The 18,258-nt window shown below is 40.7% G+C and overlaps 1 protein-coding gene across 1 annotated transcript in view; it reads left to right on the top strand.

Moving 5' to 3' along the window:
* Positions 1-18,258, top strand: part of LOC125708027 (kelch-like protein 29) — a 114,807-nt gene that overhangs the window by 78,749 nt on the left and 17,800 nt on the right. Inside the window, 2 exon segments of the mRNA XM_048975497.1 lie at positions 821-1,080; positions 9,930-10,128. Of these exon segments, the coding sequence (XP_048831454.1) occupies positions 821-1,080; positions 9,930-10,128 (459 nt within the window).

The raw sequence follows: 18,258 nt of genomic DNA on the forward strand, positions 1-18,258 counted from the left end.
TAGTGTGTGTCTTTGCCTAAAAAGGTTTCCTGAAGTCTTCTTAATGCATTATTATTTGTCTCTTCTGTGTTAAAATGAATGGCGTAGCATTAAGAAGGTTTCGGGAGACCCCTGGTCAGTTGGCAGGTGTGTTTGGATACTTCAGAGCCAGGCAGTGACACTTGGGCACTTCCCATGGTTGCTCTCTGGTCTTTCTCTGCAGGGTCTCCTGTACATATTTACACGGATGCTTATTTCCTTCCAAGAAAAAAAGTAGCACTCAGAATTCAAGGACAAATTTTCCCAGCACTGTCCGTCATTTTTCCAATTTCCACACATCCACATGACGACTTTGTTGCCGAAATGCTCGGGATTCAGACGCGTGTGTGTGTTTCGTGCACCTGTATCTGGCCGAATTTTCTTAATTCGTTGTGGGAAAGCCCGCACACCCAGCGGGAGCTCTCCAGGGGTAGCTATCTCAGATGTTATGCCACTGACCTTTTTTTAGGGCTCGGAAAATGGTCTTTACTTGCTTTGGCTAATCTGAGGGACCCTCTGAACAGCCTGTTTCCTGTGTCCAATCGATTCCCCTTCTTGTTTGTCCTTTGCCTCCAGCTGCTTGAGTTATTACTCACTCTGCGTCATGGCTCTGCGCTTCGATAAATATAAACTGCTACACACACACACACACACACACATGCAAAAAATGCATGGGTACACACACACCAACATTTCCTGGCCTCTGATGTCTCCTCGATTAGGAACCAAGCCCAACATCAGAACAGTGCCTGATATATTTATTTTTTTGGCCGTTCCTCTCCCCTCCCCCCCACCCCCACAGAAAAACAGCTGACAGCCGCTAACTGCCTGGGGGTGCTGGCCATGGCCGAGGCGATGCAGTGCAACGAGCTGCACAACATGGCCAAAGCCTTCGCCCTGCAGAACTTCCCGGAGGTTGCCTGCCAGGAGGAGATCCTCAACATCTCCAAGGAGGACTTCGTCAGCTACATGTCCAACGACAGCCTCAACACCAAGGCCGAGGAGCTGGTCTACGAGACCGTCATCAAGTGGATCAAGAAGGACCCTGGCAGCAGAGTACAGGTTAGGAAGCGTCCCGGTCCTGAATGTGCTGATTGGATGATGCTGTTGCCTTTTTCTTTGTGCCTGATACTTTCATCCAGACTCATCATTGACATTTTACGTTGAGCGCCTACTGTAACTCCAAAGGTACGAAACCTAAACTCACAGGAGCTGCATCAGCAACGCTGGCATCAAAAAATGCGCCCTCAACTATCACGGCCCGTCGCGTCTGATATTTACTATTTCTTGGAGCATGAACCGTTAAGTCGCACGGCATTCGACGCCTCCCGCGGAGCCGTTTTGGCAGGACAGTGAGCTCCGGCAAGTCGGCTGAAGGAAGAATGGATCCTACGCTGGGATGTGGACATGAATTTGTACTTAGTGTGACTGAGCAGATGTGCAGGACGCCCCTCATGCTTCTCTCTGAAGCACTCGGACCGTTCTTTACAGTACTTTATATAGATAAGATGATCTGTGAATACACGCATTCTGTTTTCATTGCTTGCTCCTACCCAGTTCTGGAGATTTACTAGCCATACCGCTAGCAAATTCTGTTCTATTTCTTTCATAGAAAACCACTTTCCTGCCATAATACCACCTATTTAATTCACTAGAATACCATTTAAATCCGTGCAATGAAAGATTGCACCTCTGCATGATTACTCTTATTATCTGGCAGGTAGACGGAGCTGCTTGGACGGTATTCATTAAAAAAAAAACATGGCAGTAGCTGTTAAGAGTCCCAGAGGTGCTGTTCTTGGGGGTAATGGTAAATAAGCAGGCTATCTCAGGTAGCCAAAGCAGTGGTGTATGTAAGTAAACCCGCATCTAATTATTCAGGCGGAAAAGAAGCAGAGCAAAGCAAAGAAGCATCATTATAATGAAATAAAGTGTAATCGTATATTTTTGTCTTGTTGTGCTGACAGAATATGCAGAATTACTCCTTATAAGGATTGCTGTTATACACTATATTATAACCTGTATTATGCACAATGTATTCGCTGGAAGGATTGTGCTTTTTTTCCTTTTGGATGGGAATAACTTATGGTTTAACCACAACTCAAAAATTAGCACACGCTTTATATTCAGATTATATCGGAGAAAACAATGGTGCCATTTCGCTCAGGATTAATAATGCCGTCGTCCAGTGAACTGGCGGTTTAACAATAAAAATATTAACACACACAGCAAGCCCTGCAGTAGCTGTCTGCGATAAAAGCCACGTTCCGCAGATTTATTTATAATGCATAAGCCGTATTTTATATGGCCACGCTATAAAACTTAAGTGCTTTTCGGAGGAGAGCAATATCCTTAAATGTAATAATTTCAGCGCTGAATAAAGACAGTCACTGTTCAGCATTTATACAGTATTTAGTTACCGTTATATAGTACTACGACTGTTCATAGTGAGGTATATGGAAACTTCTTATTTTCCTGTGTGCATTACTATAGCTGCATGGAGGTTTTAAAATGACACATGACAAATTCCAATGTGCATTACCTTAGTAGGAGATATCTAGAGAATCTGGCATTCTTGGTATTACAATCCTAGGAAATAAGAGATGGTTGATTTTCATTTTTATTTTTTTCCTTGGCTTTGCTATGGTATCTGATGCAAATCCTTACTCCTTGCCCGTGGCTGGATGACTACAGAGATTTTCTAGATATATTGCTAAATGTTTAGACTGAATAACCCTTTTTTTTAGTGTGCATATTGTTTTTGCTCATGGCTAACAATTCTTCGCCAGTTTTGATTAGTTTATAGTGTCCGTATGAGTTTCAAATCAAGGTCACAGCAATTTGGTTGCAGCCTACGCATAAATATTGTATTGATGCAGATTTGGTTTCTGTTAATCACAGTTGGAGAGAGAGAGCCATGTACAATCAGATTCCAAAAGGCGTTTTTGAAACCAATGACGGCCCACTGTGCGTTTGATATCTTTCACAAATCTATAAAAAATGACTTGCTTCTGCCAAAACTTGAAAACAAATGGAAAATGCAAATTAAACTTTGCAGTTCTATTGTCTGTCATTCACATGCTCTGCCAAAACTAGGGGTTTCGATTGTGCTTCTCTTGTGATTTGTGCCAGATTTTAAATAGAAATTACCATATTTGATCGAATATAACCGCCCCCCCCCCCACAGGTTTTTATGGTTTAACCCAAAATTCAGATTCAAAGCACAGCAGGGGATCTGCATTTCTTTCTCGCGGTGTTGGCCCTGGCAGAATTCAAGAGGAAAACAGAGTCAATTTGCAATTCCATTTCCAACAGGGGTTGGAATAGGTCATTATAGAGTTTTTGCAGGAGATCATTTGAAACTACACTGGAGCTGAAACAGGGATCTAATAAATAATCTGGAACCCCGAGGATTAACTTTAATGGTAGAGACCAGCTGGATTGTAAGGAGTTTTTTTTCCCCATGTTCTCTGGCGTTGGGTAATGAATACTTAACCAAAGATAAGTTACCATGGTCCATTATCTCCCAGGTGGTATTTTCTGACCTTTTTCATGTATATTCTTCTCTGTAAACCACTTTGAGCTGCTTCCTTTTTGCTGTTGTTGTCGTTCACTTTATTAATCAGACTCATCCACTCATTTGACGCATCAGTAAAGTTGCTCATGTACTGATCAGAATGGCTAATCTTATGAGATGTGACGTTTTGCTGTCATAAATAACGGCACTTCCAGATTATAGTAATCAGTGAGCTACTATGTGCGTCATCGACATGCTGGACCAGGGCTTTCGAAACTATAGTAACGTCTTACTATGCGAGAAGTTTCTTGCTTATTTGGGGGAAAATATGGAAATACAGTAACCGTGTGACTTTGGAACGATATGTGAAAATGACTATTGGTGACACGTGTGATTAATGAGAGGAGATACTTATACTACAGTCGGTGAAATGTTAATCCACAAAAAATGTATTTATTGCTGTTTAATTTTTCATTCTCACAACTATATTTTCCGGAGCGTTTTTATGTTCCAAAGCTATAAATGTAGTTTCCAAAGGCTCGAAAAAAATTGATTTAATATAAACATTTTGCAATTCCTTCAGCTTGTAGAGCCATTAACTCCCAGCTGAGGTATAATATTTTGTGACTGAGATGCCAACTGTGCCAAATGTATGTTTATCTTATATTTAGAGGAAGATCTGAGACACTACGCAGTCTGTGTGAACGTAGCATGTCTGTGGATCCTCTGTGTAGAATCTTTGACCCTTTTAAGTGGGGGAAACATCAGAACCTTTGTTCGGACTTGTATGGACTCTTTTGAGGATAACTTTGGGAAAGCAATCAGTTTGACTTCAATTGCAATAGAGCTCTAACACTCCTGGTGTCCCCAGTGTTGGACGTCATGTGAGAAACTTTGAACTCTCTCTCTCTCTCTCTCTCTCTCTATATATATATATATATATATATATATATATATATATATATATATATATCCATCCATCCATTTTCCAAACCGCTTATCCTATTGGGTTGCGGGGGGTCCGGAGCCTATCCCGGAATCAATGGGCACGAGGCAGGGAACAACCCAGGATGGGGGGCCAGCCCATCGCAGGGCACACTCACACACCAATCACTCACACATGCACACCTACGGGCAATTCAGCAACTCCAATTAGCCTCAGCATGTTTTTGGACTGTGGGGGGAAACCGGAGTGTATATATATATATATATATATATATATATAGAATGTGTATGAATATTTGTGTAGCATAGTTGTTCATTTCTTCTGCGGCCAATCCCACTTTACATGTATAATGGTTTCATTGTGCGCTTTTTCAGTATCTGCCAGTTACCCATCTTACCTTGAGTAACGTCTGGTGTGCCTGACCATAAAAACTTGGTTTGGAAATATGTATAAGAGAATAAACTGAAGAATGTAGCACTAATCACATTATTCATGCAAACTGGTTTGAATGTCTGAATCCATCCAAGTCAAAGTGGAAACCATATAACATCCATCCATGCTTCCATTTTCCAAACTGCTTATCCCTCTGGGTCGCGGATATTTACATAAAAAAAAAATAAAAAAAATTTACTTACACTGAGCTCATTCATACAAAAATTCTGTGTAAAACCAATGGTCCATCTCCATAACAGCTTTGTGTGGGTTCTAGTAATGTCTACTAAAGTGTTTTTTTTTTGTCTTTTTTTAAAAATAAATTATGTGTGTCTGGTCCCTGCAAACACTGTGTGCCTTAGTGGTTTAGCACGCCATACCTGTGATCAGAAGGTCACCGGCTCAAATCTCGGAGTCATGAGAGTGATGTCATCATCGGGCCCCTGAGCAAGGCCCTTAACCCCTGTCGCTTCACTTTGGATAAAAGCAATTGCCAAATAGAGTAAAATGTTAAAATAAAGTACAGTATAAGAAGACGTGTGTATATATATCTATATATAGATATTATCAAAAAAGTACAATTATTTCCATACCATGGCACATTAAATATATTTTAGCAATTTTAGTTTTACTATCCTACATAATCTATTGTCATTCAAAGAATTAAATGGATTCTTTTGATCAGCAAACCATTGTTCCCTATTCAGTATCACTAAATTTCTCTAGAGGAAGTAAGTTTCCCTGTAATTGTTGGCATTACAGCAGCCCTCCACATCATCCCCATCGCTCGTAATTGATATCTGCTGAATGACTCCTTGCTGTTTGATTGACAAGTTACTGTCACGCACTGTCCATTTCAATGACAGTTATTGCGCAGTGATTGTACTACAATCAGGCAATAGTGACTTTTAGGAAGTTGCAACCAAATAAATGTCTGAGGTTTCATTTGCACAGTACATAGTAAATATAGACAAATGTTTTTTTTTGCTTCTATTTCAAACATTTTGTGTTTACATGAAACAAATAGTTCTTTTTGATTTGTCTATGTATTTTTAACCCTCGCAAATATCATTTTCAAACGAGCAGTAATGCTTAGGGCATATTTTGACCTGAAGTAATTCACTGGGATTGCCGTGCCACGCAAAAAGTAATTTAGGCTTACTGTAAAGCATTCACACTTTTCTGTGGTTCGTATTGAAAACATTTATAGAAATAGTTTATCTTCTGCCATTCAAAGCTGTGGTCTAGGCTTGAAAAGTCATTGCATAGACCGTAGCTTTAGATATTGCATGGGGGGAAAAAAAACTCAATTTCTGGTTCTACTGTATATAGAAAAGATAAAGCAATGTAAGTGGGTGGACAAAAACAACGTAATTAGGTTAAAAGTCCAGCCATCTATCTGTAAAGTTTATATGGGTTCTGTGGCATGTAATATTACTTGGTAACTTGTAATTAAATGCTGGTCTGTGGTGAGGGAGAGGAAAGCAAGCCCCTGGTGAAACGTTTACGTGGGCTTGGCAGATACCTCATTTTTCATACCGTCCAGACATTATTACATGCAATACGTTATTTTGACAAAAGCGACGCTATTCGGGCTTCTTCAAATTTTGGTGGTAAAAATCACTGACTTGAGGGGTTTCCCCCCACAAGACAATTAGCCAGGAGACAGCAATCACCAGGATTTTAAAAATTCCACGTTAACGTAAAATTCCGTATTACCGTATACTTTCATATAGGTCAAAATTGAGTCCATGATAGATGCATTCTTTGTTGCAGTCTCTCTCTGCTTTAATCCTGTCATCGGTGTGCAGAATATAAATACAATGCATAAGCGATATTCGTTGTCATATTTTCAGCCACTTAATGCAGCCTTAACCTGTAATTGCAACGGGTTCGTACATCCAGCACTGGGTCTTCGTACATTATGACTGTATTTGTTGTAGTAAATGCAAAATATTTTCCATTATTATAAGTTTAAGGAAAAGCATAAATAAAATCTATAAAATGTATTATTTTAAATCTTCATTCCATACCCTCCTGATATTATTTTTGATGTATATTGAAGACAGTCATAACGTTAAATAACCATTTACCTGCACAACAGTGAAGTGTATAGTGAAGTGTCATAAATATATGGTTTGTGTAACATGTCAGATCCAAAAGTACCGTGGGACAAACATGGAGGAAACCTGTCTTTAGATGAACTGCCTCTCATAATAATTTCATGCTTGATCTCCGCTACTCCTTTCAGACGCGCCAAAAATGGCAATTTAGCGAAAAAAAGTTTGAAGAGTTTTACTCTGAGACACACAGCCGCAGAAGATCATCTGGAAGGGGTTGAATTGGTCCAGAGGGTGAAACTGAGGTCACAAAATGTTTGATTCATAAAATATTTATATGCATGGAAAAGCAAGGACAAAGTGCTAAATTAAACCTGCTCGTATGTATTTGGAAGCAAATTGTGCTCCAAATTTGTCCTCACTTTGTGTTGATCATATATGTTTTATGTAACTTTACTGTATAGTCAGATGATGGAAACCTCTGGTTTTGTTTCCACATAAAATGATGTATTGTGGCTTGGGGGGATGGGGGGGGGGGGGGGAACGACAGTTCCAACCATCTCAGTCATATATTTACTGCTTTTTCCTTTTTTAAACCTCTCCTGAGAGGTAAATACTCGCGTCGACTTCAAGGCCCCGTTGTCTGGCTGGGAGACTCGGCGGGCAGACAATTGCATAAAAAGTATGTTTCAGCAGGTCAATTTCAGAGCGGAGCTGCAGTTTATATTTAAAGAAAATAATTCTCCGCACAGAGGCATGACCGAAATAACTTTGCCCTGTTCAGCGGTAAGGAATTGCATTTCACACTGAGCCTCTTCTCGCAGTGTTTGATCTGCTGATCCACATTGACGCCGGTGAAACAGACGGGGCAGTAAAAAAGAGGGAAAAAAACTCTTAATGGAATAGTTTTATCCACGATGTCTTTCCAATATGTTTGTTTAGTGAATCAGTTGAAGACCTCATACAGTTTTGGAGAGAGCATAGTAGCACTAAGTGCTTGTGCGTGTATATATGTGTATATATACAGGTGTGTGTGTGTGAGAGAGAGAGAGATTTTATATTTATATCCTTTTTGAATAATTTTTTTTCTTACTAGTTTTTCCAAGAAGGCCTGAAACATAAATAGAAAACAAAACACATGTATTGCACGTCTTCCATTTCTGCTTATGCCATACAGCCGTGTTCCCCAACCCGGTCCTCGGGGACCTACAGACAGTCCACGTTTTTGCAGGGAGATGGAGGGAGCGAAAACATGGACCGGCTGGGGGTCCCTGAGGATCGGCTTGGGAAACACTGCAGTAGAGGATCATGGTGAGCCTGGCCTCTATCCCAGGAAGCACAGGGCACAAGCAGGGGGCACCCTGGACGGGCTGCCAGCCCACTGTAGAGCCCACATTCATGTGGAATGCAACCCTTTTAAGAATGAAAGGCCACAGGAGGTATTTGTTAAATACAGTAACAGGTTCATAGTTCTTGAGCTATTTGAAATAATTGGTCTTTCTTTGATTAATTCTGCAGAAACCTAGTACAGCCAGTCAAGATGCATTACACGTTATTAAACTAATGAATAAATTATGTGGTGTGCTGCTTGGTTTCTTTGTGGTTAATATGCATGTAATGCACAATATTCATTCCGCATTGATGTACAGTCCAGGTAGTTTTTCACTAATATACCAGCATTTTAAATGCTGTTAAAAATTATTATGTGTGCGCATATATAATTTTTGTTTTGAGATGTTATGTGGGCATTCAGACAAAAACATTTTTTTCTTTTAAAGTAATCTGGTAATATTGATGAACATAGATTCATACTTACTGCCTGTAAGGTATAATTAAATGAGTCTACTACCCTTGAACTTCCATAACCGGTAATTCGACAGTTTATACAATACTGCAGTAATAATACATTTTCTAGTAAAAGATTAGTGCAGTTTTATGATGATGCATAACCATGTTTTAAAAGTGACCAAATCCCCTAGCCAGTTTCTGTCAAGACAGCCTGCTATGAAGATGTTTTAAAATATTAACAGAAAGTGGAAATGGTGTTTTACAAAGCATGAAAGCGGATAAATAAATATTGACATACTTAACAGATGATTATGTTAAATATAGGTTCCCATTTAGGTTTCCCAGCAAATGCTATTGTATATCAGTATTTCCCTACCCGGTCCTCAGCGACTCCCAGACGGTCCACATTTTTGCTCCCTGCCAGACTGTCCACCTTATTGCCTGGAGGGAGCAAAAACATGGACTGTCTAGGGTTCCCCAAGGACTAGGTTGGGAGACACTGCTGTGTAGGATCTAACTGAGAGTGTGTTTCTTGTCCCCCAATCCTTCAGTTTATTGAGGACTTTCATTCTGTACTCGGGTACACAGGCTGGGCTCGGAACTGCTCACTGACAATAATCGCTGCCCTACAGGAGATGTGCATTTGTCACTGTTGATGCTGTTAATCACTTTCTGATTGTTCCTCGGATGTTGTTATAAATGCAATTATGTGCCATGACAGATTGTTGAAATGTTTTTCTTTTCCTGCACTGTGTGCTGAATCTCCTTTTCCCAGGAAGTAATCTCCTTATTGCACTTATTTTAGACTATAGAACGTAGTGAAGTATGGGGTTATTCTTTATGAATGAATCTGCTTGGGTGTGTTTGTTGTTTCTTGGGCCCCACTCAAAAGGTACCCACCCCCCCCCCCCCCCCCGCCAAGTGTAGTGACTGACTGTGACCAACAGGGAGGCCCCAAACCTCGTGGACCACAAGCAAATGTATGGTCTGATTGATGTTAAGCATGACTGCTGTGTATTTGTAATGTATACTATTGTATGTGTGCTTCTTCCTCCCATGAGTTGCTTTCTGTTGGATCTCAGTGTTGGCTTTGCCCTTTCTCCGCACCAGACAGTGACATTCTCCCCTCCTCTCTCTGTCTCTCACTCTCTCTCTCTCACTTTCTCAGCATGTTTCCGAGCTGCTGGCCGTGGTGCGTTTGCCTTTCATTCACCCCAGTTACCTCCTGAACGTCGTGGATAACGAGGACCTGATAAAATCCTCGGAAGCGTGCCGCGACCTGGTCAACGAGGCCAAGCGCTATCACATGCTGCCCCACGCGCGCCAGGAGATGCAGACGCCCAGGACTCGGCCGCGCCTCTCCGCAGGTATGACCCTTCCCTTCCAGCCTGTAACCCAGCAACAGCAGTGTTTATATATTCAGTAGCTACTTCGGCTTTATTTCGCCTCCCCATTCCGCGTCTTCTGCTTATTGATTTGAATCCTTCAGCCAAATGTCAGTGTATACATAATAAGGTCTCGCCGCCACGACAAACAAACTCCTTAGCCACCCGTCGTTTTGTAATAAGTCTGCATCGTAGCCAGGTAACTGTAAACCGAGGTGGCAAATGCTATTTTGAGACGTACGTGACCTCGACAGCTTCCTGTGAAATCTCTTATTGTTGACTATAGCGACAACCGTATCACAAACAAAGGTGTCATTTTTCAAAAGGTGGTCGTGTCATGAAATTTTTATTTAGCATCCGCGGTGACTCCAGTACAGAGTGGCGTACCCAACCTGTGTTCTGTGGTAACTAGGTAACCTTGGTGTAATTGTTGGAAATGAGATTCGCTTAATATACTTAATGAACAGCAACCAGGTGTTTCAAATAAATGTAAAAACAAGCCATTATCCCCCCCCCCCCCCTCATAAGAAGTTCAAGGCATGAACGCTTTACATAACTAATTCACAAGATGCGAAAGAATATTTACTCAGATGATCTCTGGGGTCAGCTATGCAGCTTCAGTCTGGGAGGATTTTAATTGGGGTGGTTCATTCACAGTAAAGGAGATGACAGATGATGCTAACCGCCACTGCACCCCCTTGACCCAAATCATCCCCAATTAATCCGAACAGTGAAAATCAGGTTCCGAGACCTGCAGGATGTGACTGCTCATGTCAGAGTATCTGCATTCCCCTGAGGTCCAGAGCCCTTAAAAAAACAAACAAAAAAAAAACACAAAAATAAAGTTTTAGATTTGGAATTTTAAAGTTGAACATTTCTGTAATTTTCCCTAAGATGAAATTTGCAGGGACTTTGAACTGAACAGCAGCACAGAAAAAATGATAAATATATATATCTCATTATAGCTAAATGAGTGAGTTCAACGTACAGCATACACACGCATCTGTTTGGGGACCGCTCATTCATTTCTATGGGAATTTTTGAATTTTGAATTTTTGAAATGAATTTTTCTATGGGAAAAATGCTAATGATGACAACCTTAACCCCTTCCCAGCCCTAACCATAACCATAAGTAACCAAACAAAATACAAGTTTTTGCATTTTTAGTTTTTTCATTGCAGTCATGGATTTTTATAAAATAGTTTTTCCTCAAGGAAAAAAAAAACGTGTATTCATGACATAGTGGGGACATTTGGTTCCAACAAGGTAAGGAATATCAGGACCACACACACAGTTCAATAAGTCAGCCAAATACATCTACATATTTCTTTTAATACCTATGGTAGTAATGTGTAAATTCAATTTCCTGACTTCACAACAGAATTCTTCATATAGTCATAACCACATTGCCTCATTTGAAGGATATTACAGCTATCAGGATGAATACGTTAACCAACAATTTAGGTTTTATGATTCCAATTTACAAATTACCCGCTGAGCTGATGGCTAGCCATGATATTAGCGCATGCAGCTCGACATTTGTTTCCTTGAAGACGATATTAAAATAAAGTAGTAACTTGCCTGCTGCATATTGCTTTCTTTCTAATCAAGATGTTTCCATTACACAAATGTTCTTTTTAAACTAAGTTTGATGCAGTCGACAGTTTACTAAGGAAGTTTTGTGAGTCAAAGGAGCAACATATACTGTCGGTTTAGCTATAATGCTGCGATTGCAGGTTTAGAAGTAGCTATAACGTTTTGATTGCAAAAGGAGTCGGGGGGAGGGAATAGATGTTGTGTAAAATGCATAATTTATCTCTTGACTTTAAGGGTTTTTCTGTGGATGATGCTCAAGGGTTTTCTGTTAAATGCATTAATAATAAAAATTTCTTGTATTTTTTTCCTGCATTTTGAAAAAAATAGCGTTTGTGCGTCTGCTGGAAAGTAAGATATTTTAGCTTTGTTGGATTGTTTTTCTTTTTTCGTTTTGAGTTTTGCATTGACCATCTGGAGCGCAGTCTGGTGACTGTCAGGGTCATAACCTTACAGTTTGAGATGTGCGGTGAGGTGTGCTGTAGCCCGAAGCTGGATTTAGAGGAGATTTTTTTTTTGTGCTGTTTGCCCTCAAACTTAAAATGTGGGCAGGAGATATAGTTAGGCTTTTTGTTTTTTTCTTTGGAGACAAGCACGCAGCAGCCGTCTCATTCGGGTGGATAAATCTCTCAAGCAAAGAGGTGTCATCTAAAAAAAATAAATAAGAAAAAACACAAATTCTGGAACAAGGTCAGCCTGAAAAGATATGGTGGGTTCAAAAGCACAAACTGTAGGACAAAGGGTATTTTCTGCCTGCCTATTGTCCCCTGTGGTGCTGGAAAGCCAAGCCTAGCAGGACGTCACGACTTGTCCCAGACGTTCCTCTCCTAATGATGCAGCGGTGAATAGTCAAAGCTCTGTCATACCTGGCGGTCCTCTGTGCACAGGGGTACCTCTCACCCTCAGCTGAAATGCATGGCTAAACATCATTCATTACCGCTAAGTCTGTCTACTCGCTTACTCCTCATACCTGTGTCTCCTGCTGGCTAAATTGAGCATATGGCTTAAAGATCACAGTTTTAACATTTGCGCGCTGATAATTCTGTAAATTACAACAGCGATATAGTCAGGTCCTCGGGGTACAAGTTATGAGAATTTAGCTTACGCTGTGCAAATGTTAAACTGCCAAAAAATAAATAAATTCTACTTATCGACAGAAATACATAAAAGGTATCCTTCCTTGAATATAAAACAAAGAAAGCTACTTTATTTGCATGTTTTTTTGGAAAAAAAAAAAAAAACTTTTGTTCTTTCTCCACATCATGTCTAAAATGGTGGCTGTGCTTTAAAGTCCCCTCTAAAGAGCTGCATTCCCAGATGTCTTCTCAGGAAGCTTAACAGATGCCCATGAGGTAGCTGGTTATGATGGAGCACCTGCCCGCAGTGAAGTGCAATTTTGCTTGCATATTGAAAACTTGGAAGAACTTCTCTCTCCAAAAAATCTGGGCCAAAAAAAAGTCACTCACTGGTCACAATTTAAATGTATATGTGGGCTCACGTTTGCGTGATGGGCTGACACACTTCACCACGGTAACTCTGAGATGATTTTTGCAAGACAAAAAAATTCTAAGTTGACAAAATATGTCTATACTGTTGATCTATGAATTATGTATATCACATGGTAGCAGCCAACAATGAAAATCTCTATATACTGTAGATGCATATTTTTTGCCAAATGTTTTTTAGGCATATTTAAACATTTCAGCATGTTTACATGTTTACCTGGATTCAAAGAACATTCTGAGGGATAGCTAACTTGGATTTAGGAGAGGTTAGATCTTGTTTAATGAATTTACCTGTGTTCTTTGAGGAAGCTACAAGAGAAATTGATCACAAAAAGGCCTACGATGTGATCTACTTAGATTTCCAGAAGGCCTTTGATGTTGTCCCCCACAAACGGCTCTTGCTTAAGCTCAGAGCTGCAGGGATTTTAGGAACTGTAGCAGCTTGGATCGAAAATTGGTTAACAGACAGGAAGCAGTGAGTAGTTATTAGAGGCACAATGTCACAGTGGGCCTGCGTTCATAGTGGGGTACCGCAGGGTTCAATTTTAGGACCACTATTGTTCCTAATTTACATGAATGATATTGACACCAATACATACAGTAAACTGGTTACATTTGCAGACGACACCAAGGTGGGTGGTGTAGCAGATACTAAACTAGTAGTACAGAGGCTACAGCGGGATCTTGATCTAATTAACAACTGGGCTGATACCTGACAGATGAAATTTAACATAGATAAATGTATTTTTGCAGGGAGCAAGAATATAAACTATTTACAAATATTTTATGGGTTCCACTGAAATAAAGGTAGCTGATTATTAGACCTCTGAGTGTATGTTGATGCTTCCATGTCTCACTCACGACATTGTGGAGAAGTAATTAAAAAAGGCCAATAGGATGTTAGGTTACATCTCTAGGTGACTGGAGTTTTAGTCAAGGGACGTGATTCTACGTTTATATAATTCCTTGGTAAGACCCCACCTAGAATGTTGTGTGCAAGTTTGGTCACCATACCTTAAGAAGGACATTGCTGCTTTGGAAAAGGTGCAACATAGGGCTATGAAAATGATTCCTGGTCTTAGAGGAATGTCTTATGAGGAGAGGTTAGCTGAGCTGAATCTGTTCAGCCTCGAGCAAAGGAGACTAAGGGGGGACATGATCCAGGTATATAAGATTCTAACAGGTCTAGATGTTGTTCAGCCAAATGGCTACTTCAGTGTCAATTTAAACACTAGAACTTGTGGCCATAGGTGGAAATTAGCGGGAGAACATTTTAAACTGAATATGAGAAAACACTTCTTTACACAGCATGTAGTTAGAGTATGGAATAGTCTTCCAGTTCGAGTACTGCAGGCTAAAACCCTGGGTTCCTTTTAAATCAGAGCTAGATAAGATTTTAACAACTCTGAGCTATTAGTTAAGTTCTCGAATGAGCTTTATGGGCCGAATGGCCTCCTCTCGTTTTGTAAATTTCTTATGTTCTTACACACCACTTAAGCAGCATCATGAACCACGCAGATAGATGTACATGTATTTGTCCTACGCTGATGTTAATAATGTCAGAAATAAATATTGATCACATTCCTAGCAGATCAATTGAGACTATTGGAATCATTAAAGCAACACATTTTAAGAATGTCATAAAAATAATTTCAATATACTGTATGAGTGCTGTAACAAACAAAAGCATTTTTTGTTGCCTATATGATTTGGTATGGGAGGCTTTTTCAGAGCCAACAAGCAATATTTGAAACTTGAGATCTTTGAACACTTCGAAAGAGACAGGTTTTTATTTCTTGATGGAAAGACAGTCCTCTGCTCTGAAAGCAAGTATAACTGTATGGATGAATATGGGGACAAGTGTGTTTGTTCCCTTAAGAATAATAAAAAAAAAAATCAGCTCTGTATAATTCTCTTGCTCATACGTATTACCATAACTGATATGCAAGTCTGCTTAAGTATGAAAAATCATTCATAATGCGAATTCATGCTGATTTTAATTCGCATACAAGAGCAAGATATATAGTGAAATAAGAACTGAATAGAGTCTAGATGACTTAACCGATACCGTTTTGAGTAGGTACTTTAAATTAGATATGAAAGTGACTCTTGAGAGAATTGATTTAGGAGACTTGCTGCTCTCCAATCCGTGGTTCATTATTTGTTTTGTGTTTGTTTTTTTTTTATGTAGCTGATAGAATAGCGCTCAGACATGGTGGCTCACTTTGCTTGTGACCTCCAAGGTGTCACCTCGTCGTAATCATACGGGTCACTTCTCAGATCCGGGCTTTTCCTGACCAGAGACCCCAGACGTGTAATATGGCTGGGAGTCTAATTACTGAATTCCATCATAACCCTCACAGCCTCAAGCTCAGGTGTTATCTAGGAGTGATAAGTCTCCCTTTCTAGCTGGTATTTTGTCAACAGTGTACGAGGGGAGATTAGTACCAGTGTTTGCCATTGTAAGGCTAGTGTTAGGGTTTTTTTTTTTTTTTTTTTTGTAACTCCACTGGTGGAATTAAATAGGATCCCATAATAGAAGTGTCAGGGAGTAAGTGGGACGTGAATGGCAGTTCATGCCCTTGAGTTACGGATACACTCCAGTGATACTGCGCTCTGCGGGGGGAACATGGCCTACAGTCAGGTCTGCAGCCTCTAGCAGCTCACCATAACTCAGTTTGTCTTCTCAGCTCAGCCACTTAGGGGGGTGCGGCTGCATGGTGTGTGTTTGGAGGGGGGGTCCTTTTTTTATATTATTTTTTGTAATTAATTGCTTTCTGAGTGAAACCACAGCTCAGTGCATAGCACTGTGGCCTCACAGAAAATCTGATTCCAGCACCTGGTTGCATGTTTGCGTGTGTGCGTGCGTGTGCATGTGCGTGTGCGTGTGCGTGCCTGTTTGTATAATCTGTGACTACAACCAAAAAATTTAAAATGTCAAAAGTTATGTAAGATATTTTATTTCGTTACGGTCAATGCTGTCATTATTGGGAATAGGGTTTTTCCCATAGAGATGAGTGGACGGTCCCCACAAAGATATGAATACGTGTGTGTGTGTTTGCATGTGTGCGTGGATGGGTGCTCATGTTCAGTATCAGTATGTGACCATTGTCTTGTCTTTACTGCATGTATGTGTATGTATGACAGCTTCTGACAACCACAGACAAATTCCCCGTAAGTATGAACATACTAGGCCGAATAAACCTGATTCTGTTCCTCCTGGGGTCACATCCTCCCCCGGCCCAAAAACACATCCTTAAGGCAATTGCTGCGTCTGAATCGCCCATATTACGTGATGATGTATGTGTGCAGTCAGTGATGGGTCTGGCTGGCGTTGCGTCCAGGGTGTCCTCTGACTTGTGACCCGTGTGTTTTCCCATGACGCTGCACCGGATAACTAGTTATGGAAGATTGATGCATAGATGGGTGCCTTCGCTGAATAGGCTACGTGAGCAGACTGGGAATCAGCAGAGGGCCAGTGTCTCCGCTGGGTCAACTAGGCCAGGTTAAGTCCCAAATGTAGGTGTCACTTGTAACACTTCAGTTTGTCCCCATGATTCAAGTTTTGTTTCTTCATTGTAAAACTTCACTTACAGCCCAATTTGTTAGGCTTTGGGGAAAAGGCATTATTGCCTTTTTAGGCTTTGGAATAGATTGTTTCCTGGAATGCTTTGTTTTGTGTATCGCTGCTGTAATTATTTCTTTATTACACCTTGTAAATCCGTGGGAAAATTCCTCTTGGGCATTTCTGGGAAATTCAACGGTGCTGTTTTACGTTACCTGCCTGACCGAAAAACAGCAAACTAGAGGTGAGAGTGAGAGAACGCATGCAGCCGACGGATCGTTCAGGGGAGAGACGGACACACAATGGACTCCTGTGATTGGTAGAAGCTGATAACAGATACCTCTAAATTTCCTCTGGTTGGTCCCTGACTTCAGTGAGTTGCAGGCTCGGAGTTGGTGCACTTGTGGGCAGTGTGTGGCTCTCTGGGTTAGGTCACTGTGCCTGTGAACAGAAGTGTGTTGGTTCGGATCCTGGGGCTGAGAGAGTAATGCTGCCGAACATGTATCTGTGTTACGTGGAATGCCAGGCTGGATAAGTGAAAAGACACAGGATGAATAAAGTACCACTATTCTATTCTATGAATTTGCCGTTTCTCATGCACTCAATGGCTGCCATGCCATCATCTGCTTTGAGTCAAATAATGCAAGTTTACCAAAAAACATGTAAATCCTGTTCAGCTGTGGAAATGTTAGGAAACGGCAGCCGAGCTCTGAGCTTTGTGAGCTTGGTATCAACCGGAGAATCAAAAGTAATAGTTTCTGAAGCACAGGAACTCAGGCTTGTGATGCTCTCAATATCCCCCTTACTAAACAAGTCAAATGCATTTCTTGCGCTTTAAGAAAAAAAATACTCTGTATAAACAGGCCAACCCGGTGAAATCCTGCAGAAAGGGTCCTTCCACCTGCTTAGGTGTGTGGGTCTGCATAGATCACATTTGCGGACTAAAATGTCCCCAAAGTGTGGTAAAACCTGAAACTTCCTTACTTTTGGGGACATTTTTAGGTAGCTGTTTGGATAACCTCAATTATATAAAAATCTGTGAATGCGATCAAGAAAGTAAAAATGTCAAAAGTCTTGTATTTTGTTTAGTAACTTATGGTTAAGGTTAGGGCTGCGGGGGGGTTAAGGGTGAATGGAAGGTCCCCATTTAGATAGGTCTGTATATGCCTGTAGGGGAGGGGATTTTCCCTGTTTGTGCTGGTTTCCTCTGAGCACTTCATTTTCCTTCTACAGTCAAAGACCGTGCAGCTAAGCTAATTTGTGTCTGTATATGGTGCATGTGAATGGACTGGTACGCCTTCCAAGGTGTGTCCCAGCCTGAGATCCAGCCAGCAGCCTCCCCTCCACTCGAGCCTGACTAGGATAAGTGTTTGGAAGATGGATAGATGGATTTTATTAGCAATCTGCTCGGTGTACAACCAATGTTCCAGATGATTTATTTTTTAAGGA

The sequence above is a fragment of the Brienomyrus brachyistius genome, chromosome 14 (assembly GCF_023856365.1).
Source record: "Brienomyrus brachyistius isolate T26 chromosome 14, BBRACH_0.4, whole genome shotgun sequence".
Classification (NCBI taxonomy): domain Eukaryota; kingdom Metazoa; phylum Chordata; class Actinopteri; order Osteoglossiformes; family Mormyridae; genus Brienomyrus; species Brienomyrus brachyistius.